The 24172-nt window shown below is 39.6% G+C and overlaps 1 protein-coding gene across 4 annotated transcripts in view; it reads left to right on the forward strand.

Annotated features, from left to right (window-relative positions):
- FTO (FTO alpha-ketoglutarate dependent dioxygenase) overlaps nucleotides 1–24172 on the forward strand; it is a 424275-nt gene that overhangs the window by 19430 nt on the left and 380673 nt on the right. Inside the window, exon 2 of one of the 4 annotated variants that reach the window (XM_070771937.1) lies at nucleotides 20466–20574. The exons of the other annotated variants lie outside the window; for them this stretch is intronic. Within the exon in view, the coding sequence (XP_070628038.1) occupies nucleotides 20512–20574 (63 nt within the window). The 5' untranslated portion in view covers nucleotides 20466–20511. The remainder of the gene's footprint in view (nucleotides 1–20465; nucleotides 20575–24172) is intronic. 4 annotated transcript variants of the gene reach the window in all.

A 24172-nucleotide genomic window follows, 5' to 3' on the forward strand; every position in this document is an offset into this window, starting at 1 on the left:
TTGACCGTAGTACAGAACGCATGCTTATCATCCTAACAATTTTTTGTTGTTGCTTTTCTTGGGTTTTCTAGGTGTTTAGTAGTTAGATAATTTAATCATTTACAAATAAAACTTGGTCTCTCTCCCCACTTTCAGTAATACACTCTCCCCTCCTTTTTTTCTCTTCATTATTACATTGTCTAGAACCTCTAAATAGTGGTGATAGCATAACCATGCCTTTAATAGTGATGCTTTGGGATTCTAGTATTAAGTATAATAGTAGTTGTTGGCAATAATCTTTGATTCTTAGTTTACTTTTTTTTTTTTCCCTTTAGGACTGAGGTTGAATTTCTATTGAATATTTTTTGACATCTATTTAGATGGTAATATCTTTCCTTCTCCTACTGATAAGATATAATCTCTTAATACAGCTTCTAACATTGTCTCCTGGTGACAAATCCTAATTGGTCACATTGTGTTGGCCTTTTAGCATGCTACTGAATCCAACCTTTTTGTATTTCAGTTAGGAAAGTCAGATGGGTCTGAAGCGGTGATCACCAGGGAAGCTGGAGAGTGATACCCTCAGGGGGTATGTCAGAATCTTCAAGGAGGCATATTTAATATACATGTTAAGGTCATAATTCATACTCGAGTTAGTAAAACTTAATAAAGCTCTTTTGACTAATATAGAGGGAGATAAGATGAGTTAAAATGCTGTGAAATATTCCTTTTTGTGCTTTATTTAGTTTTGATAGCTAGTTTAGTTTTGATACATAGCATGTGTCATAAAATGAATTACGCCATTTTCCTCCTCTGTGCTTTAGAGCCATTTATAGAACACCAGCATTGTTTGTCCCTGGAAGTTTGAACTAAATTAACTTGTAAAACTCTTCATGCGATGCTGGGGAAGATAATTTTTGGATGACTTTTTCAGTATCTTTTCTAGTTAATGGTCTATTTAGTTTTCTTCTTTTTGAGTAAATTTTGGTCCTTTTGGTTTCTCAGAAATTGAGGTTTCAAATGTATTGGCATCGTATTGAACATATTCTCGGGTTTACGAAGATAGAATTGTACCGTTTCATAATTTAAAAATTCCATATTCACTCTTTTTATCTCCTTTTAAATTATAACTTCCTGTATACATATATTGTCTTCAAAAATTGATTTTACTTGTTTTAAAACTAGCTCTTGGATTTGTTTATGTTTATTCACCTATCTTTACCTCTGCCTTTGTTGTTTCCTTCTGCTTTGCTTAAATTTCTTTTGTTTTTATTTTTGAAATAAAGTCTGAGTTCTTGAATAATTTGTTCATTTATTTTCATTCTTTTTTTAATATGGAAAGCACTTCAAAATCTTAAAAATAATTTTCTGTGTTTCTGTAACAATTTGTGCCTGTTTTTGTGGCACTTACCTTTCAGTATTATAATGATTTTTTGTTAATCTCTTTCTCTGCTTCATTTTACAAACAACATTTTATTTATTTTTTCATTCCAGTCTGTGTAGAATCTTGAACACCACACGCCCTAAATAATCAGTCTCTCCCTTCACAAAGGAATTAACCACTTCCCAGATTTTTCATTGTGCCGTGTAGACTTTACATGAAATAGTAGCTGCCATGGTGGGAGCACTTCACTGGTAGTTAGGAGCCTAAACTTAGGACCTTACATCTGTCACTTACTAGGCATTCATTAACTGGTACAAGTTCCCCAGCGTCTGTGATGTCTCCTCATCTGTAAAATGGCAATGATCATTCACTCCCCTCTGCGTCTTCTGAGTTGTTGTCAAATGATAATGAATGTAAAAGAATTGTGAACACACACAAAAAGTTATATGGATGTAAATACGATTGAAAATAAAAGGCTTTTAGTATTCTTGCCTTATCCACTACTCTACCATCCCCATTCCCCAACAGAGAAATTATCAAGTTTTTTGGAGCAGAAACTATTAAAAAAAAATGTGTGTGTGTGTGTGTATAGTGTGTGTCCTCTGAAATATCTACCACAGAACTTTGTTGGCAGATACAGTAAACATTTGTTGATTGAATGTTTTCTGAAATTCACTTTTCAACTGCTTATTACCTACTGATCCTTAAGTATACTAGAGAAGGCAATGGCACCCCACTCCAGTACTCTTGCCTGGAAAATCCCATGGACGGAGGAACCTGGTAGGCTGCAGTCCATGGGGTTGCTAGGAGTCGGACACGACTGAGTGACTTCACTTTCACTTTTCACTTCCATGCATTGGAGAAGGAAATGGCAACCCACTCCAGTGTTCTTGCCTTGAGAATCCCAGGGACAGGGGAGCCTGGTGGGCTGCCATCTGTGGGGTCGCACAGGGTCGGACACGATTGAAGCGACTTAGTAATAGTAGTAGTAGTAGGAGGAGGAGCTCTGTTCCAACCATGAAATTTCTACTGTGAAACAGAGCTTCTGATTTATTGGAGTTTATTGGAGTTACGTAGATAGCTGCATCAACACACAGTGAAATGGATGTGCATTGTTTGAGGACATAAATTTTTTGGTAAAGTCCTGTTTTCTCTGCAGAAGAAAACTGAGCACATATTCTCCTCCCAAAATACAGACTAAAAATCTAGTGTCATTTACATATATTGATAACAAATTGTAAAATTCATAAAAATTCGTTTCCATTTTTGTATGATATCACTTATATGTGAAATCTAAAAAATGATACAAATGGACAGAAATAGGCTCACAGACACAGAAAAACTTAAAGGGGAATGAGAGGGAGGGAGGGATAAATTATAAAGTTTACCCATACTATATATAAAATAAACAACAAGAACCAGGGGACAATAATCAATATCTTGTAAGACCCCATAATGGAAGAGAGTCTGAAAAAGAATATAAATATATATGTCTATCTGAATCGCTTTGCTGTACACCTGAAGCACTGTAAATAACTATATTTCCATTAAAAAAAGAAGTCTCTACATGTTCTTTGAGTAAGTGTATGCCATCTAATAAGTCAGTCTTAGATTAACAGGTTGCTTTTAAATTGCTAAATGCCATCCAAATGCAGACTGGTTGTATTCTGTATAATTGTTAAGTAGTTTCTTTAAAAATAGTATTCATTGAAAGAGTTCATGTAACCACTGACATTCCAGTATTGTGGCTTCTCGTACAACATGCATATGTATAATCCTCTTCATAACCGCCCCCCACTCCCCTACTTTTTTAACAGTTCATTGTAGCTGGAAAAAGTTGGTATAACTTTAAAAGCACACATACCCTTCAGGCAACTTTTAAAGATGCCTGTGAGACTTTATATCTCAAATAATTGATGGCCAATTTTGTTGGGTTGTTTTTAAGCTCAAACTCTGAGGATTTACCAAAAAGAAATAAAGTTTTATCTCAGAGAACTAGAAACTAATATGATGGTGTTGTGTTAGATCCACTGGTCCCTGAGGAGTTATCTTAAGTTCCCCACTCTTTCACAAACCTTTTGAGGATTATTCTTTTCATCTCTTCCTTTGCTGACCTTATTTCCTATGTTGAAATGTACGGTAATAACACTAATGATGCCCGTGGCACACTTACTGGTGGATGGTACCTGACATCTTGACGTTTGGTTATATTAAATTTTTGTTGTTATTTCTACTTATTCGTGTTTTATGTAATTATCTTTTTCCTAGGGAGATTGTAAGCTCCCTCTGGTTAAGAACCATGGTATAAATTTGCTTTATGTATCTAACAAGGGCGTGCATGGGAGCATGATAAGTTGCTTCAGTCGTGTCCGAGTCTTTGTGACCCCATGGACTGTAGCCCGCCAGGCTCCTCTGTCCATGGGATTCTCCAGGCAAGAAGTCTAGTGAGTTGCCATGCCCTCCTCCAGGGGATCTTCCCGAAGCCCATCTAACAGTGTACTACAGACAATTGGTTTTCAACATTTCCAGTCAAATGGAAGAAGCATGTATAGACTGGATGGTGACGTGTTTTTTTTTTAACTTTACAGAGCATTTGTTTATCTTCATCTCTTGATTTGTTTTCCATCAACAAAAAATACTCCGTTTAGAAACATAAAAAAAAAAGTCCCCAAGGTCTTAGTGTATAATGCAGGGATTTATTGGTATCCTGTGATAAACCATAATGGAAAAATATATAAAAAAGAAAAAAAAATATATGTATATGTGTATATAACTGAATCATCTTGCTGTACAGCAGAAATTAATACAACATTGTAAATCAACTTTAATTAAAAATAAATTACAAAAAAAAAAAAGAAAAAGAAAACAAACCTGAATCCCCGTATGATAGAATAGATCTCAGGAAATTCTAATTGTGGACCATAAGAAAACCTTAGATTTTGGTGGCCCTTTACCTATCACTGTGTTTTTTTTTTTTTTGAAAGAGTTATATCTGAACCACCTATGTGTCCTGGTTCATTTTGCCACTTCATCTACTGCTCTTCCTCCTGTTTTTATTTAAGACTATAAAGTTACTTTAGTGTATCTGCTGCTGTCACCTTTGCCCTTAGCTAATCAAATAGTTTACCTTGAGGGAAACATTTATCTCCCACTTTCATTATTATTATTTTTGTAGCTGTAAAGATATATATTTTATGTCGGCAGAAGGCTGTAACAGTGAAACGAGGTATTGATCTGCTGTATTTAGCAATTTCTTTCCACCTTGCCATCAATAGCATGTCAGCATCTGTCTGTACCGTGGTTGACCTCACAAATAGCTCTTTATGCTCCCATTGGATTCAAATGATATAGTATGCTGAAAACTAAATCAATGAATGATTATAAAGTTTTTAGTACTATTTCATGACCCAGAGGCAACTGGTACTCTTTGCACAGTATAGTTCAGTGTACAATGAATATGGTCAAGTGAGTGTGTCTGGCTTTTGTTCTGTCAAAAGGAGGAAAGCAGGGTACCAGCTTGGGTTCACTCATCTGCTAAACCAAGGATCTCAAAGGACTTGGGCGTCCCCGGTAGCTCAGTCAGTAAAGAATCTGCCTGCAACGTAGGAGACCAGTGTTTAATCCCTGGGTCAGGAAGATCTCCTGGTGAAGGAAATGACAACCCACTCCACTGTTCTTGCCTGGAATATCCCATGTATAGAGGAGCCTGACAGTCCATGGGGTCACAAGAGTTTGACCCAACTTAGTGACTAAGCCACCACTAGGCTTTCAGTGAGCATTTCACATTATGGAATCAGACATGGAGAAAGCAGTTCCTCCATTTAGTTTAAATTTAGTTTAATGCTGCCCCCCCCCACCCCCGCATGTAGCAATATTTCCATAATTATTTGAGCTTTAAGCTTACAGGTTTTTGCTTTCATTTACAAAAGAAAGATAAAATTAAATGCTGTTTCACTGTATCACTGAAAAGTGAAAGTGTTAGTCACTTAGTTGTGTCCGCTCTTTGCCCAGCCCATGGACTGTGGCCCACCAGACTCCTCTGTCCGTGGAAATTTCCCGGCAAGAATACTAGAGTGGGTAGCCATTCCCTTTTCCAGGGGATCTTCCCTAACCCAGGAATTGAACTCGAGTCTCCTGCATTGCAGGCAGATTCTTTACCATCTGAGCCACTAGGGAAGCTGCATCGCTGAGGATCTAACAAAAAAGGCACATAGTAAGGGGAGGGAGAATAACGTTGGTCAGGTCTAACAGGACTCTGGGCTTCTCAGCACGTGGAGCAAATACCAGGGTACCGTTGAGTCCACATTCTTCAGCCTTCATCCTTCCTGTGGGTGTTGCGCTCACTTTCCCTGATCTGTGGAACCTTGAAATAGCAAGAGTCACCAATTTGACTGCTTGTGAATGTTGCTGAATCCAGCCACATTAAGCAATTTTTTTTTAAAACTGAAGTACAGTTGATTTACAGTGTGTTAATTTCTGCTGTGTGGCAAAGTGATGTGCATACACGTGCATACAGTTCTATTTATATTTTCCATTATGGTTTAATCCCAGGATATTGAGTGTGGTTCCCTGTACTATACAGTAGAACCTTGTTGTTTAATTCAATTTTTTTTTTTGAATCTTGCTGAATCTTATGTGTATATATGAAAGAACCTTTTTGATATTGAAATTTGGGATATGTGGAAAGGTACGGGAGGATTATAGGGAGTGAATGGGGAAAGTGAAACAGAGCAGGTGTCATCCTGATCTTTTGAGGATATGAATCAAATGCGTTTCTTTCCAAGAAAATGCCATTTTGATGCATTCCTTTGTCCATCAAAGGACAACCCTGCCCCCATAAGATATTTGAAGGGGGAAATAAATGATGGATATTACGACCACAGGTTGATGTTCTGTATGGCATCTACATGAATGTGGGCACCCTCCATGCAACGTCACAGAGGAAGAAGGCCTGAGGAGGGAATTTAGCTTGTCCTCTTAATCTGGGCTTGTCAATGACAGATTAGGCATCACACTTTCTTTTTCCTGTAGTATTGACTTTGCCTATATTTTAATAATTGGAGCACTGGACTCATCCCAGTGAATTTTTTTGGGATCTGCCCAGGGATCTGACTCTCCTAAATTCTTAGTTTAACTTTGTTACCCATTGAGAATCTGTGACTGATTAAGCAGCTCATCTGTTTTTGAAACCATCTAAAATTTTGTTCTGTATCATCCCTTAAGAATATGAGTGCCATCAGTTGACTCGGTAATACCAAACGAAGTATTTCCTTTTATTTGTCCTGTGTCAGTTCACATTAAATTTGGGGGTTTGCAACCCAGGTTTAAAATAAAGGGATTTGGGGAAGAAATTCCTGTCTTGGAATTCAGCCTTTGTGATTTTTGTGTATCATACTTGCCTGAATACGAACTAAGAGATTTTTTTCCCCCTAGATTTTTATCCTTCAGGGAAGAGAAGTCATCTCGTATTCAAATTCTTAATCATGTCTCTTGTATTACAGAATGCTTGCTTGGTTTCTTTATTTTGAACAATAGGTACTTGTGGCTTGAAGTATTTTTCTTGATCAGAGTTACAAATAGTAATCTAAGTTTATACACCATAATTTCTGATTTTGCCTGGGAGTAGAAGGTTGGTACATTACATATTCATGCATGCTTAAAGAAACTCTTGTTTGGCTATCTGTAGCTCTGTATTAGAGACTAGCTATGTTCTTGTCGCTAGAGCAAAGGGCAGTTAGTTGACCTCTGACTGTAAAAGCTTTAGTAATTGTGTGTCTTTGTAAGCTTTGTTCTTTAGAGTTGATAGGTTATCTCCTCTCCTCAGACTTCATTAAGGAACAGTAGGTGATAGTGATCAAAGCTTAAAGACTGACTAGTTGGTGCTTCAGTTGGTGAAGACCAACACCTTCAAATAAGGTTCATTTTCAAGTTCATACCTCTAAGGCTTTCTCTTTTGAGGGCCACTTATGGCTTTATTTGTGGATAGAAATCTCATTGATGGTGAAAAGGGTGTAAGAAGAGTTGTTTAAATTAATTCTTGATCCTAGCCAGTCACTTTCTGTTACAGTCATATAGCTTCTGAATAAGATGAGACATTTCTTTTTACTCAATAAAAATAAAGAAGAAATCTCTCTGTTAATATGTTAACACATACCTGAGTGGGGTCATGTAATTCCACTGTGTAAAAAAGCAGTAAGATCTCAGAATGGTAGAAGGATGTATTTGTATTGTGTGCTAAACTTTGAATCATTTTTGAACTATATTTTTGGAACCAGTGCAAAAAATATAAAAAATATTGATAAGTTACTATATACTTAATATTATATTGCTTTCATTAAATAAAACTCTCTCCATATATTACATTCTTATGCTGTCATAGTAATATGATATTAAGGTGACATAATTCATTTTCAAGATTCTTTTCTTTTGATGCTTAGGAACTTTCCTAGAAAACTGGCACCTGGGTTCTTCTGTGCCGTTTTGAATGATACGCTTTATTAGAAACTCCCCGAAGAAGAATACATTAATTTTGCATTTTCTTTCTCTTCTTTAGGCTCTGAGAAGGTGTATGTGTCTGAGACTACGTTCATGTCTAAAAGCCTAGTGGTGCTTAAAACCATGGCTGAAGAGTTTTGCTTAACTGTATACTTTGCATGGATTTGTGATTTGAAATAGGGGGAAAAAAAAGTCAAATCGGAGACAGCTTGAATGGCATGCTGTCAGTTTGGAGCTTCATGAATTGGCAATGGTCTCATTTAGGACCTTCAGATGTGTCTTTGCCTGGACAGAATGAGACCGTTGTGCATGTTGTGGAAGAGACAGCCACTCCTGGCCGCCTCACCACGGGCAGTGGTGCATGACAGTTGCCCTTCATTGCTGGCTTCTTGGAGCTTAACCTCTGACCCTCCACTTAGTCGCTGTGCAGTGGTTGGAGCAGGTTGGAGATGTTGGTGAATGACGGGCATTGGCCTGCAACGTGCTTGTCATTATTTGACTGTCAAAAGGAGCCTGCCATTGGTTTCCATCAAGGTTTGAAACCTCTGTGCAGCAGTCCATATTACTTAACTTCCAAGGCTGTCAACAGCATGATCAAATGTGCATATAAAATCAGAGGGCTGAATATATCTTCCATCTGGAAGTTTCTCCCCTTCTTCTCTCTCTCCGTCTCTTTCTCTCTTTTCATTTTTCTTTTGGTTAAATATATTCAGATGACTTTCACAGGGCCAAGAGGTTGAATCTGTTGCCACGGTGAAAAAAGTGAACTGTTGTCTCCTGTGGTCTGAGTTTCAAACAGCACAACATGAATCTGAGCAGCTCTGCCAGTTAAGCTCTTGGACTTGTCTTGCATATTCTATCAGCTTTTGGCCGTTTTGCTTAAGGGACTGATGCTCTCCCAGTGATACCTGGGGTTCACTGACAGGATTAAACGTTTACTTTAGTATTTATGTAATTTTGCAAAGGGATGCAAGCTCAGTTTGTGTGATTCATAAAGCAGGGATTGAACTTTAAAATAATTTACAAAGGGATAATAAGACTTTTTTTTTCTTCTTCTCACGGTAAAGAAGTTCAAACATAAGAGTTTCATTGGCTGTGACCAAGTCTTAGAAACTTCAGAGGTCAGTCTTAGGCAAGGTATTTCTTGAGAAAAATATGATGGTGAAAGCCATCTTTTCATCTGAGACTGAAGAAATTCATCTGAGACTGAATTAAAAAGCATCCTGAGGTGGAGAAGGATGAGGGGCAGGCTCCAATATTGTTAACGTATATGAAAAATGCTGGAAATCAAACTTGATATGCTTCTAGCTTTGTAGAGTAAATGGTTGCAAATTCTCGTTTTGCTTCTGTCACATTCAACTATGTCACCTTGGATAAGTCAGTTAACCCTTTATTCCCAGGTTCTTTATTTGCAGAAATAGGGGTACTAATGTCAGGACAAAAGGAGATTTTGTTTGAAAAGTTTTTTTAAAAATTATTTTTAATTGAAGGATAATTGCTTTACAATGTTATGTTGTTTTCTTGCCTTACAACATTGTGTATCAGCCTTACGTATACATATATCCCCTCCCTCTTGAGCCTCCCTCCCAACCCCCATCTCACCCATCTAGGTCATCACAGGGCACCAGGCTGGGCTCCCGGTGTTACATAGCAGCTTCCCACTAGCTATCTGTCTCATGCATGGTAATGCGTATGTTTCAGTGCTACTCTCTCAGTTTGTCCCACTTTCTCCTTCGCCCGCAAGTCCACAAATCTGTTCTTTATGTCTGTGTCTCTATTCCTGCCCTGCAAATAGATTCATTGGTATCATTCTTCTAGAATCTGTATGTATGTGTTAATATATCATATTTGTTTTTCTCTTTCTGACTTACTTCACCCTGTAAAACAGGGTCTAGGTTTATCTACCTCAGTTCAACGGACTCAACTTTGTTCTGAGAAGTACTTGCTTTTGTGCAGACCTCTGGGACCCCTATAGGTACTTCCTGATTTCTTTTTTGTCTTTTTCTTAGCAGGAAAGATGTATTCTATAGTCCTAAGGCAACGGTTGGGTAGTTAGCATACTCTAGAACTCAAGACTCTCTGTGTTTCATCTGCCCCCCCAATGTTACTGATTTTAGTTCATAATATCACATTTTAGTCAAACAGTCAAACCACAAATCTGAGTGACCTGCCTGCCCTCTCCCTCCTTTGCTCACTCCACAAATATTGTGTTGTCCAAAAAGTTCATAAGGATTTTTCCATAACAGCTTATGGAAAAACCTGAATGAACTTTTTGTATAACCCAATATTTTCTGAGCTCTTACTGTGTGCTGGGCTGTATTCTGAGTTCTGGAATCCAGCCATAAACTAACAGACTGATGGTACCTGCCTTCATGAGCTCAGATTCTGCAAGTAGAGACAGCTAATAAACAAGCCAACAAATAATTACTTCTTTCATAGTTCTAAAGGCTGTGGAGAAAAATAAAGCAGGGTCAGAGGATCAAGGATTGTTTGTGTTGTCAGGAAAGAGCTCTCAGTGGAGGATTCTTTCAGCAGAGACCTGACCAGGGGAGAGAGAAGGCCCTGGGAGGATGGGAGAAGGGCTTCCGTATGAAAGGGGATCACACTTGTTTCTCCTGCTCCTCAGCCAGCTGGTCACCAAGTTCTGACCTCTGTCCTAATGTCTTCCTTCCTTCCCGCCCTCTCTCTCTCCTTCCCACTCTCCCTCCCACTCTCTGTCTCCTCTCTTCATCTTCATGTCACTCCTGTGTTTATGCCATTAAAAAAAAAATTCCTTAGGCTCCTAGCTTGTGGTCTATCTCTCTTGCCAGCTTTAGACGTGTAAAGTGGCCGTAGCACTCCACTATTGACCATTTCTCAGAGATTTGCCACTGGCTGCATGTTAAAAATTCAGGCCCTTGGGCTTGCCATATGAGGTTTCAATTGTTTCAGTCTCCTTCATTATCTGGGCTTGACCCCTGGCCTCTCCCCTCTCCCCCTACAACTTCACACCTGATACCCTCCTATAAGAAAACAAAGCAGTCCTGAACATTTTGACTTCTGTGTCTTGACACATGACTTTTTCCTCCCTGAACTCTTCTCCTACCTCACTGGCACTAAGAGAATGAGAAGATGAGATTTCTGTCAACAGTGGCCTTGAGTGCCACCTCTTCTGAGACTTACCTGATTCTGCTGCCCTTAGTGTTTCATCTGCTTCTTACCTTTAACCTCACCGTACCTGTTCGTCCATTTACATGACTAGTTCATTGAGCTCCTCAAAGGCAATGACTGTGTTTTTATTCAGCTCTTGTATTTTCAGTATCTGACTTAGTATCTGGAACAAAACAAACTCTCCGTAAACTGTCATCTGTTGTGGTGTAATATACAGAATTGTTTACGAACAGATTTATTATGGAGTTTAAATATGATCAGAGTGGATATATGCCTTTTGAAGATACCTTAGGTCAAAATATTCCACTACTGTTCGTGGGATTTCTTCCCTTAGGCCTGCCTCAAATAACCAACATCATATTAAAGGAAACTGAGGGTGGAGTGTGAACACATTAGAAAACAGTATATTATGTTAATTTCTTAATAATTATAATACCACTAGGATATGGTGTCAGTGAGTAAACTAGCTCCAGATAAACTTTTATGTTGCCTTTTAAAATAATCCAGCGTGCTATGTATTTTTGGCCAAGGAAGATAGCACTAAATTTAGTATCTAGTTCAGTCGATAAGTAAACTTTATAATATATCTAATCCATACATGTATCTTTACATTTTCCAGCTGACACTGTAAAGAGTTGTCATGCATTAAAAAAAAATTAGAAGCATTTTAATGCCAAAGCATGGTAGACCCTTCATATGTCTTTAATAGTTAAGCAGTTCCTTATTGTTGACCATTTAGCTTATTTCATTTACTTTTATTAACATAAATAATGCTGTGTTTGTTCAGACGTCTTTAGGTGCATTATTTGTTTGTTTGTTTTTTAATGAATACATTTCTAGAAACTGTGAACAATTAGGTCAAAAGATTGTACCATTTTTTAAGGCCCTTTGATGCATATTACCAAATTACCTTCTGGAAAAGGTGATAAATCATTGTCAAGATAGGCTGTAAAAAGTATTGAATATCTTCTTTGTGTTAGTGTGTTTCTTAGATTAGGAGAAGGGGGCGACAAAGGATGAGATGGCTAGATAGCATCACTGACTCAATGGACGTGAATTTGAGCAAACTGGGAAACAGAGGAGGACTGAGGAGCCTGGCTGGCTACAGTCCTTGGGACTGCAGAGAGTCAGACATGACTTAGTGACTGAACAACAACAAGAGGAGTGTTCAGTATGGCTATTAAGAGGAGACAAAAGAAGAGAGAGAATGGAAAAAACAAACCGCAAATCTCAAGTTTTGCCCTTTTCAAATGGTATGTGGTCTTCCCAGGTGGAGCTAGCCGTAAAGAACCCACCTGCTGATGCAGGAGATATAAGAGACATTGGGTTCGATCCCTAGGTCATGAAGATCCTCTGGAGGAGGAAATGGCAACCCACTCCAGTATTCTCGCCTTGAGAATACCATGGACAGAGGAGCCTGGTGGGCTATAGTCCCATGGGGCCGCAAAAAAGTCAGACACGACTGAAGTGAGTGAAGCATGGTCTCTGGTGCATGATTTGCAACCTGTGTCCTGGGCACTTCTAGGACTCTGCTCCAGGAGGTGGAGGCCTGCGAATGGCTTGGCTTCTTTTTATGTATTTTTAAAATGTTTATACTTTTGAAGATTTCTTTCGAATTAATGGTTCAAAACGTTACAAAAATTTGAAAGCTATGAATTAGCAGCTAAGTTCACTAGTACTATTTTCAAATGAGTGATTCAAAATGGATCTGATTCTTGGCTCTGCTTTTTTGTTTGAGAAACCAGTATCCTGATTCACTTTTGCTTTCTTAAAGGAACCATCTTACTTGCCCAAAGGAAAGAGGAATAACCTTCTGAGTTAGGGTCTCTCCTGTGCTTCACAGCTTTCTCTTGGATTACCTGGTAGATAGGTGTCTGTGTGCTTAAGGCTGTGTGGTGTCAGATCACTTCCTGATTCCAACTTCAGAGGAGAAACTGTGAAATCTCTTATTTTAGGTGAGGGAGAGGTTAAGGCACCTTAAGGGCATGGACTTCTTATCTTGCTTTTATTAGCAGTGGTGTCAACATGCACTAAAATGTGATGACCTCCCCTCCTTTCTGATAAAAGGAAGATGACCTGCCTGGCCTGGATGGAGAGACAGGTGCCTGAGGCACATTGTCACCTCTCATACCAACAGCAAGCATTAAAACAAACAGAAAGGCCGGCAGATTTCTGTTTATCCACGGAAATGTTTGACATTTTTGGCTTCCCATGAAATGTGCTGGGTCCAGGGGAAGAGGGAATAATGTTATGGTGGAAGGAATAAATGAACGAGGGAAAAAAGGAGTCTGACTTCTTAAGAGAGATTTGAGGACTCAGAGGGGCTCCAGTCACAACCCTGTAATAGTCTGTTGGCAGAGTGTGTGTGTGTGTGTGTGTGTTATTTGCTCAGTTGTGTCTGACTCTTTGCAACCCCATGGACTGTAGAGGAGTCTGACAGGCTCCTCTCTGTCCATGGAATTCTTCAGGCAAGAATACTGGAGTTAGGGTTACCATTCCCTTCTCCAGGGGATCTTCCCTACCCAGGGATCAAACCTGGGTCTCCCGCCTTGCAGGCAGATTCTTTACCGTCTAAACCACCAGGGAAGCCCATTGGCAGAGTCCTAAGACTCAGACCCTAGAGGGAGCTCATCTTTCAGAGTTTTATTTAATCTTCATTTGTATGGCACCAATATTGCTTGGCTGAAACTTCTCTACAGGTGAACTTAATTAATACAGGGCTACTGTAGAGTTTATACCTAGAGGAGATGCCCATTTGGAAAGGAGAATTAGCCACTCCTAAGTGAAGGAGAATTTTTCTCCTCAATTAGATGTATTTTCCTGAGGGGTTTGAAGACAGAATCTGAGAACTCTTAGAAAAAGCTGTAGCTATTTTGAGACATTTGATGTAATTTAAGGCTTTTTTTTAAGACAATCATGGTGTGGTTTAACCAGTCATCTTGAAATATGAATCATATGGAGATGACACAAGAAGTGATATGTGACACTTGTAGGTGTCTTGGGGAAAGGTTGGGTTTGTCTCCTGTCTACCATGGCAACACTCTTGAGGTATCACTAATAATGTTGTATACGGATTTCCTCTAGAACTTTGAATCTTAAAATGAAACTTACTTTAGCCAGAACAAAAGAGTTTTGTATTCATGGAAAACTGATTGGAAAGAAGCTGGAAAGCACACACCAGTAGCAGCAATGAAGCAAACAGTACTTGAGCCACATAATAGAAACATGTGGGTTCCACAGGTTGAAGGTATTTTTGGAAGTTTGTTTATTTTCCTAATTTGAATCAACTCATGACAAGACATTTTTTAAAAAGTGGACAGAATGGAAAAATGCTAAAAAAGGCTTTTTTGCGGGGGGAGGTGCTGGTGATTAGTGGTATTACCAGAACAAGTCTAACAGTGAAGATCCCTGCCTGACCTTTTCTTTCTCCTTAGTTTTGAACATCATTTGTAAGTGGTAAAAAAACTGAATAGTACCACAACTTCAGATTCTTGATTTCTGCTCTGTTTATTTAGGTTTCTTATGAATAAGAGATTGAATCTCTTTATTTTTTTAAAGGAAGTTATTTGTAATCATAGCTCTGTCTGTTCTGTTCTGCATGTTATGAACCTTCCATACAAAATTTGAGAGCAATAGACATTCTCTGGTGATGCTGGGGCTTTTAAATGTTTCCAAAATTCAGTTCTTTCCCCCTGGAATAGATGAGCTTGGTGTTCACTTGATTGCAAATCCCATATGTATACAACTCAGTTTGAGTGGTCAATATCACATTCGAGGAAATGTACATTAACAAGTTTTGTGCATCTACTTAGTATGAATTTGAAAACTTTGACTTCAAGTAACAGAATTTCTATCTAACAGTGTGTTAAACAGGACTCGTTACACATCATAAGCTGTCTGAAAGAAGGAAGGTCTTCTGGAGCACTGACTTAGTAATATAACCAAGGATGCTGGTACTTTCTATTTTCTGCTCTCCATCTTTAGCACAGGGGCTTTTTGATCTGTTGGCTTAACCTCGTGATCACAAGATTCCATTCATCGTGTCCTCATGTAACTGTTCAAGGCTGGAAGAGGGTGGGAAGATAAAGGGGGGTTTTATATTTGGTGGAAAATCTTTCCCACAAGGCTGCTAGCAGACTCTTCATTATGCCTTTTTGGCCAGTGCTGGATTGCTTGACCATTCCTGTTGCAGAGGAGGCTGGGGAATCTAGAATCTAGCAGAAGTGAATGATATTTCCATGTGTTATGGGTGAATGTTTGTGTCCCCTCAAAACGTATTTGTTGAAACCCTAACCTCCAATGTGATGGTACTTGGAAATGGGGTTTGGGGGAGGTACTTAGGGTAAGATGAGGTCATGAGGATGTAGCCCTCATGGTGGGATTAGTGCCCTCATAAGAAGTGATACCAGAAAGCTCACTCTTTCTCTGTGCACACACAGAGAAAAGGTCATATGAGCATACAGTGAGATGGGGCTGCCCACAAGCCAAGAGAAGAAGTCTCAGAATTAAACCTACTTTGTCAGCACCTCTGTCTTGGACTTCCCAGCCTCCAGAACGCTAAGCAATAAACTTCGGCTAAGCCACCCAGTCTGTGGTGTTCTGTTATGACTGCCCGTGCTGACTAAGATGCCATCCCTGGGTTGGAACACTCATAATCCATTCTGTGGAGTTGTGCTCATTGCGCCTTGGTTGAGGTCAAAGAGAAGGAAGAGCTGATGAGTAAGCAGGCATGGTTTCTGCCACACTCAGTTAACGTATGAGTGGGAAAGAGATTTTTATCTTGTATTCTGGAATGACCAAGCAATGTAGCCTTAGCTTCTGTATGTATACAAAATAATGTATATGTGTATGATATAACCTTTTGGGACAAATACATATAAAACGGATTGGAAATTGGTATCAATCATGCAGCAAGTTTAACTGGCACTTTCAGTTAAGCTGTTGTGAGTTGCTGGTCAAAGCTGAGGATCTTGTAGTGAATAAGATGGAGAGCCCCCAAACTCACAAGGTCGGTAGACCAGTAGGATAGAGAGATTAGGGAGTAGTTTCAGCACAATGGCATTAGTGCTCAGAATGGGGGACAGCACCATTTCCTCTGCACTGAGTGGATATCAGTGGACACAGACTCAGGGGTCAGGGAGGGGTCTCTTGGAGGAGGTGACATCCTCACCCGAGTCCTGAGATGCAGGAGCCAGTTCTTCTCAGAAACTGATGAACTGACCACCCTTTTTACTTAGGTTCTCCTGCAAATCAAGGCACAAGCAAGTCAGCTCTTCCCATGGATGTAGTGGCTATTGTATCAGCAGCTCTGGAGGTAGCGTAGCACAGGGGAAATATTATTGCCTTTGAAGCCTGACGGATAAAGGATTTTGCCTTCAACTAGCTGTGTAAGAACCTGGTTTCCCTAAGCCTCAGTTGCTATTGTATAAAATGGAGTTGATATGTCGCTATGCAGATGCCATACATAGGAGAACTAGCAAGTGCTGTTAGTGCACTTAATATTTGCAAGACACTTTTCTAATCACTTTATCTCCCTTGATACACATGGTATCCCTATGAAATAGGCCTTTTAATTACCACTGTTTTACAGATGAAGAAACTGGGGACAGAGAAATTAAATCATGTGCTTGAAGATCTCTAGCTAGTACTGGTAGAGCTGGATTTGAACACAGGCTGGCTGGCCCCTGAATCCATGCTGTATGTTGTGCTGAGAAAAGTCAGCTGCGCTCATTCAGTACTCTGGCCTATTAGATAAAACCAGATCAAACTCCTAGCTTAGTGGCAATTAGTAATTTCTGCCCTTACCCACGGAGAAGGCAAAGGCATCGTACTCCAGTACTCTTGCCTGGAAAATCCCATGGGCGGAGGAGCCTGGTAGGCTGCAGTCCATGGGGTCGCTAAGAGTCGGACACGACTGAGTGACTTCACTTTCACTTTTCACTTTCATGCATTGGAGAAGGAAATGGCAACCCATTCCAGTGTTGTTGCCTGGAGAATCCCAGGGACGGGGGAGCCTGTTGGGCTGCCGTCTATGGGGTCGCACAGAGTTGGACACGACTGAAGCGACTTAGCAGCAGCAGCAGCAGCAGCCCTTATCAAAGTCAGTATCGCTTTCTTTCCAAAAGTCTTGGGTTACCATTCCTTTCCCTCCCCATCTATCTTCAGCCTGTGACTGTCTTTCTAGTTTATCAGCCGCTCTAAAATCTGACCCCTGCTCATTCCTTCTGACTCTGCTCTAGTTTAAATGATGTCAAAATGATGACATGGTTGGATGGCATCATCGACTCAGTGGACATGACTTTGTGCAAACTCCGGAAGATAGTGAAGGACAGGGAAGCCTGGTGTGCTGCCGTCCATGGGGTCACAAAAAGTCAGACATGACTTAGTGACTAAACAAAAGAAATTTCAACAGCTTCTGAGCTGTTTTTTTTTTTTTTTGGCCTTTCTCCTTTCCTTCTTTTCCACATGCATCCTCTGTCCTTGCCAGTCTATCTTTTACTTATTTAACAGAACGGATTTTCTTACTGTTTGACTGTCGTCTTAATTCTCTGTAGATCTTAGTTAAATGCATTGCTGTTGACTGTAGGATAAAGTCCAAGTGCCACAGATGCACACATGCTCTTATTAATATTTCCAGACCACTATCTAACTTAACCTTCCCCTCCTGGCTCTAGCCCTCTCTGCCTCCCCGCTTCCAGGCATATCTATTTACTCTGTATTTTGTTCATCCCTGCAATCCACTGTCTTCCTTCCCTGGAGTTCATCTAGGGGGAGAATCGTGCATCTTCTCAAGATTTACTTCGAAAGTTTCTGCCTCTGTAAATCCTTCCTTCCATTGTGCCCACTTAGGTTTAGTTTGGTTTTTGATCACTTAGGACTTCTCTGTTGCACTGATGTCGTCGGTGGCTCTTTGATGGTGAGTTCTGGAGAGTCAGGACCTCGTCCGCATGTGTTGCTACGATACACAGCACCGTGCAGTTTACGCCAATAGGAGGGCTATGCTAACACTTACAGAAGGGTTGGTATGATGTCCTGAGAATATATTTTTCATTTTGTACAATGGCCGTACTTTACTTCTTTCTCTGTGTGAAAGAGATTCATATGTGTACACACACACACACACACACATGTGCACACACACCACATGTGCGTGAGAGTGCTCCTTCTTACCTAACAGCAATCCCCAGGCTCCTCTGTCCGTGGGGATTCTCCAGGCAAAAATACTGGAGCGAGTTGACATATTCCTCCTCCAGTGGATCTTCCTGACCCAGGGATTGAACCCAGGTCTCCCTTGCAGGCGGATTCTTTACCATCAGAGCCACCAGGAAAGCCCTGATTTTCCCTGTGTGGTACTTTCTAGGGCAGAATGTTGTTTCTCTTAGTTTGACTTTATGAGCAAAGAATGTGTGTCCTCGATGATATCTGTACCATTTTGCATGTACTTTTTCCAATAATTATTTTTACTTTTTCATCATATTAATAGTCATATGTAAAATATAATCACATTGTGCAGAGGGATTATGGGGCTTCTCTGGTAGCTCAGTGGTAGAGAATCTGCCTGCCAACACAGGAGACATGATCCCTGGGTCGGGAATATCTCCTGAAGTAGGAAATGGCAACCCAGTCTAGTATTCTCGCCTGGGAAATTCCATGGACAGAGAATCCTGGCGGCCTATAGTCCATGGGGTGGCAAAGAGTTGGACCTGATTTAGTGAATAAACAACAACAGCAGGGATTATGATGGAAAATAAATGACATCTCTCCCCTTTATTCCTCCCCAGCTGCCCACTTAGAGATGACTGTTCTTTTCAAAGAAAAAGAACTTTGTTGAGATATAATTTGCATATGTGCAGTTTGCCCATTTAAAGTATACAATTCAGTGTTTATGGTTTTTTTTTTTTTTCTTTTTTGCCTATTCACAAGATCGTGGAACTATCGCCACTGAAATCTAACTTTAGAACATTTTCTTCACCTCTAAAATAAGCTCTGTACCCGTGTGTTGTCATTCCCCATTCACTTTACCAACTACCCACCCTCAGCTCTGTCTGCGAGTGCTCAGTCATGTCCGACTCCTGTAATTCCATGGACTGCAGTCTGTTGGGTTGCTATTTTCTCCTCCTGGGAATCTTCCTGACCCAGGGATCGAACCTGCATCTCCAGCATCTCCTGCATTGGCAGGCAGAGTCTTTAACATTAACTGAGCCACGTGGGAATCTATTTTCTCTGTTTATAGATTTGCCTATTAGAGACATTGCATATAAGTGGAATCGTAAAATAATACGTGGTTTCTTGTGACTGGCGGCTTTTACTTAACATAATCTGTATGTTTTCGTCATTTGTCCATGGTGTAGAATGTATGAATACTTCATTTTTCTTTTATGGCTGAATAATGTTCCATTTATGGATAAAGCACATTTTATTTACCCATCCATCACTTGACAGACATTTGTTGTTTTAACTTTTTGGCTATTATGAATAATGCTGCTATAAACACTTGTGAACAAGATTTGGTATAGATGGGTTTTCATTTCTTTTGGGTATATACCCAGAAGTGGAATTACTGAGTTATGTGGTAACTCTATGTTTAAACTTTTTGAAGAACTGCTACACTGTTTTCCAAAGCAACTGTACTGTATTACATCCCCACAGCAATGTAAAAAAGGTTTTAATTTCTTTGCACACCCTTGCCAACACTTGTGTGTTCGTGTGTTAGTCGCTCAGTGGTGTCTGACTGTTTGCGACCCCATGGACTGTAGCCTGTCAGGCTTCTCTGTCCTTAGGATCCTCCAGGCAAGAGTAATTGAGTGGATTGCTATTCCTCCTCCAGGGGATCTTCCTGATCCAGGGTTTGAACCCAGGTCTCCGGCATTGTAGGCAAATTCTTTATTGTCTGAGCCATTAGGGAAGCTGTATTGTCAATTTCTTATCTCTTTCAATTTAATTCCCATAATCCTGTGAGTTAGCCAAAGAAAAATATTCTTGCTGTTATTTTATAGGTGAAAACTGCAAGTCAAAGGACTGATGAAATGAGATGCCTACTTTGTGTGTGAATAGAAGGGAGGAAGAGACATGGATAGTTCAAAACATCTAATCATCCAAAAGAAATTTAGAAGTTTTTGAATTAGCTACTTCTGTTGGGGGTCACATTTCCCATCCCCTCTCTCTTTCTGTCTCTCTCTTTTTTTAATCACTATGGTTGTATTTTTTTGCCTGTGTTAAAAAAAATTGAGGTGTAATTTACCTGACGTAAAATTCACCATTTTAAAGTCTATGAGGTGACAGCTATTATTCCTCCCTATTTCTTAGTGCTTCTTTTTTTTTTCAGTTTATTTTTAATTGAAGAAAAATTGCTTTACAATGTTGTATTGGTTTCTGCAGTACAACAATGCAAGTTAGTGTTTCTAACAGTTGTCTTGAAAAAATTTACATGTGGTTAAAAATACCTTTTCTATATTAGAAAAGAGGGAGAAATACAAAGTTTGATCTCTGGGGAGCCATCCTTGATGCACAGAAGGGACAAGCATAGAAAGACCAGAAAGCAAATAAAAGTCATCTGCTTTGAAGAGGTAAGGTAATTATGTTGACTTTCTTCCATACTTTGTATAGTGCCTTTTCAAAATTAGAGGGAGACGCCAGCCTTGTGTTCTGACATGAATATTTAGCAGCGTCATCTCTAACCCTTAGGATCATCTGGTAAATGTTAACAAGAAGCACCAGGACTTGTGTTTTCCCTGTCTTACTGTTTTTCTACAGGAATGATGACAGCTAGAATGGCTTTATGACATAATGCCTACAAAGCTGAGTGCTACCCATGTAGTTACCTGGGTTGGCTAGAGTGTATTTTTTTACAAGCTGGACATAGTGACTAGATATCATCAGTGACATCAGTTTTGTGATCCTGAAGAGTTTTACATACAATTAATTGGACCAAAATTACAAAGGAGAATTTTTATCGTAAATTATGTTTCCGTGTTATGCTTCTGCTCAGTGACTGTTTTCTGAAGGTGTGAAGCTTCTGACATACATATGGGATTAAAGAAGTGCTTTGTGTTGTATTTTCAGGCTTTTCTTGTGTTTCTGGTCAGCGTGGCAGAGTTTTATTTTTTATGGGCACATGTCATGCTCTGTTCCCCAGTCTGTCTCAAGTCTCCATCTCATGTCACTTCTTTGTATGATAGATACTTTCTGTCTACTTTGGAGAATCATTAGGGCCACTGAAAATGTTATCTCTGGCTTAGTTAACAGTTTTTATTGCTCATCTGGTGATTCCCAGGTCAACAGACTTTTTCAGTGCATTTCCCAAGTCCCTGTATCACCCAAGAAACATTTTTTCCCTTTCTCTCACCTCATATGAACAAAATTTCACTGCATATTCTAATTATAAAAATGATGGTAGGGACTTGCCTGGTGGTCCAGTGGTTAAGACTTCACCTTCCACGGCAAGGGGTGTGGGTTTGCTCCCTGATTGAGAAGCTAAGATCCCACATGCCTCAGGGCCAAAAAAAAACCAAAACATGAAATAGAAGCAATATTGTAACAAATTCAGTAAAGACTTTAAAAATCGTCCACATCAAAAAAATCTTTTGAAGAAAAATATTAGAAAAAAATGATGGCATATTCAGACAATGCTGAAAGTTTCAAGAAGAAAGCACAAGTCTTCCTTTAGTCTTCTTCCCCAGACAAGCATATTCGCTGATGCTGATTTGGACTGTAATGGGGGTGAGTCACCTATGGCCTGTGGACCAGATCTGGCTCACCACGTTTTTGTATAGCCCCTGAGCTAAGAATGGAATTCACATTTTTAAATGGTTGGGGAAAAAATGAAAAGAAGCATAATATTTCATTACATGTGAAAATAATGTGAAATTTACAATTTAGTTTCCTCATATAAAGCCTTCTGAGCTTCCCTGCGTGTCCAATGCAGAGGGTGCATGTTTGATCCCTGTTCAAGGAACTAAAATCCCACGTGCCATGGGGGCTTGGCCAAAAAATGAAAGAAACAGAAACGCCTTCTTGGAACACAGCCGTGCTCATTCATGTTCATATTTTATGTGCCTTCTCTCAGGTGACGGCAGAGTTGAGAGTTGAGCTGCTGTGACAAACTGGCAGCCTCTAAAGCCTGAAGTATTTACTGTCTGGTCCTTTACAAAAAAATATTTGCTGACCTCTGATCTCTGACCTTCAAGACTTTTTTCCTTTGCCTTTGTGTGAATATTTGTGCGTGTGTAGTTTTTAAACAACGGCCATTCGGTGTGCTTTTGTAATCTACCCTTCGACAGCATATTATGTTGACCAGTAACTTCTGTTGAGTTCCTTTTTTGTTTTTATTCCATTGAATTAAAATCTGAGAACCACTGCTTTCCATTTTATGTTTGTATTATGTAAGCCCATTAGGTGTTACCTGGGAATAATAATAAAATAATTATATATAATAATAATAAATAATAAATAATAATAAAATAATGTGTCACTTAAGATTTATTTTAATTGTTTAATGAAATAAAAGTTTTTTTTTTCCCCTCTCAACTATGAGATAGGTGGTGGTGGACCAGCCTTTGAAAGTCATGAGCACCCAGCATCGCTTATCATCCTGATTTGCCATTCTAAGCATATCATCTCATTGAAAGATGGTGAATAGATTCTGTCATTGCTGTATAACAGATTAGCAAAGTGTAATGTCTTAAAGCAACAAATATTTATTCTCTTATAGTTATATTTCTGTGGATCAGGAATCCAGACCCATCTTAGCAGGGTCTTAGCAGAGACCCGGGCTCAGGGTCTCTCATAATGTGGCACTCAGGATGCTGGCTGGGGCTGCAGTTATTTTCAGATTTGACTAGGGTTGGAGGGGCTCTGTTTTCAAGGTCACTCTTGAGGCCATTGGCACAATAGTAAACTTGCAGGTCAATTTCATCAACCGGGACAGTGCTGCATGGCTGCTCCAGCTATGAGGAAGTCTGGGGTAGCCACTGTTTGGATGTGCCCATTGTTGCCTACATCAAAATCAGGATTTTGTTAATAAGAAAAATTGTCAGAATAGGTACTAGGTGGGCAAAAGATGGTATCTGCCATGTTGTTGTTGTATAGTCTCTAAGTTGTGTCCAACTCTTTGCAAACCCATGGACTATAGCCCACCAGGCCTCTCTGTCGGTGGGATTTCCTAGGCAAGAATACTGGAGTGGGTTGCCATTTCCTTCTCCAGGGGATCTTCCCGACCCAGGGATGGAACCCACGTCTCCTGTGTCTCCTGCATTGGTAGGTGGATTCTTTATCACTGAGCCACCAGGAAAGCCCAGGTATCTACTACACTGGCTTTGTAAAGTAGTTTGAAGAGTTCAGTGAAGTAACAACCTAAGCCCTTGTCTGATTTATAATATACATTCAAACACTAGCTATGTTTTTTGTTACTCCTTATCAATTATATAGTATAGTTTTGAAGTTTGTGGATTTAGCAGGATCTTTGTACAGTTCTATTAAAAAATAGTATAGAAAGAAGAAAACAAACATTTATTGAGTACTTTATGTATGCACTAGTACGTGCATTTTATGAATATGAAGTGAAGTGAAAGTCGCTCAGTCTTTTCCAACTCTTTGTGACCCCATGGATCATACAGTCCATGGAATTCTCCAGGCCAGAATACTGGAGTGGGTAGCCATTCCCTTCCCCAGGGGATCTTCCCAACCCGGGGATCAAACCCAGGTCTCCCACATTGCAGGAGGATTTTTTTATCCAGTTGAGCCACAAGGGAAGCCCTGTGTGTGAATATATATTCATACATATTATCTCATTTAATCTTCATAAAAATGGGTATTATTTGTAAAAATAAATGGGTATTATTTGTAAAAATAGATGAGGAAACTAAGGCCCAATAATATTAAGTAAATTGTTTCAGGAGCATATCCCACTGGTGTGCCTGGAATGGATTCTTGCTTGTGGAGAGAATGGTTCCCTTAGTCCTTGGAGTGGGTTAGTAGAGAGTTTGAACTTTGGCCCCAGCACCTCTTCTGATTACTCCAATGTGGTCTGCACATTTTATAATTTTCTACATGCTTCATGATGTGGAAGAGGTTAGAAAGTATTGTTCAGTCAATGAGCACTTGGCAGAGCTGGAATTTGAACCCAGGTGTGTATAACTCCAGAGCTTCCCAGATGCTGCTAGTGGT

Source organism: Bos indicus, chromosome 18 (genome assembly GCF_029378745.1).
Source record: "Bos indicus isolate NIAB-ARS_2022 breed Sahiwal x Tharparkar chromosome 18, NIAB-ARS_B.indTharparkar_mat_pri_1.0, whole genome shotgun sequence".
NCBI classification, from domain to species: Eukaryota; Metazoa; Chordata; class Mammalia; order Artiodactyla; family Bovidae; genus Bos; species Bos indicus.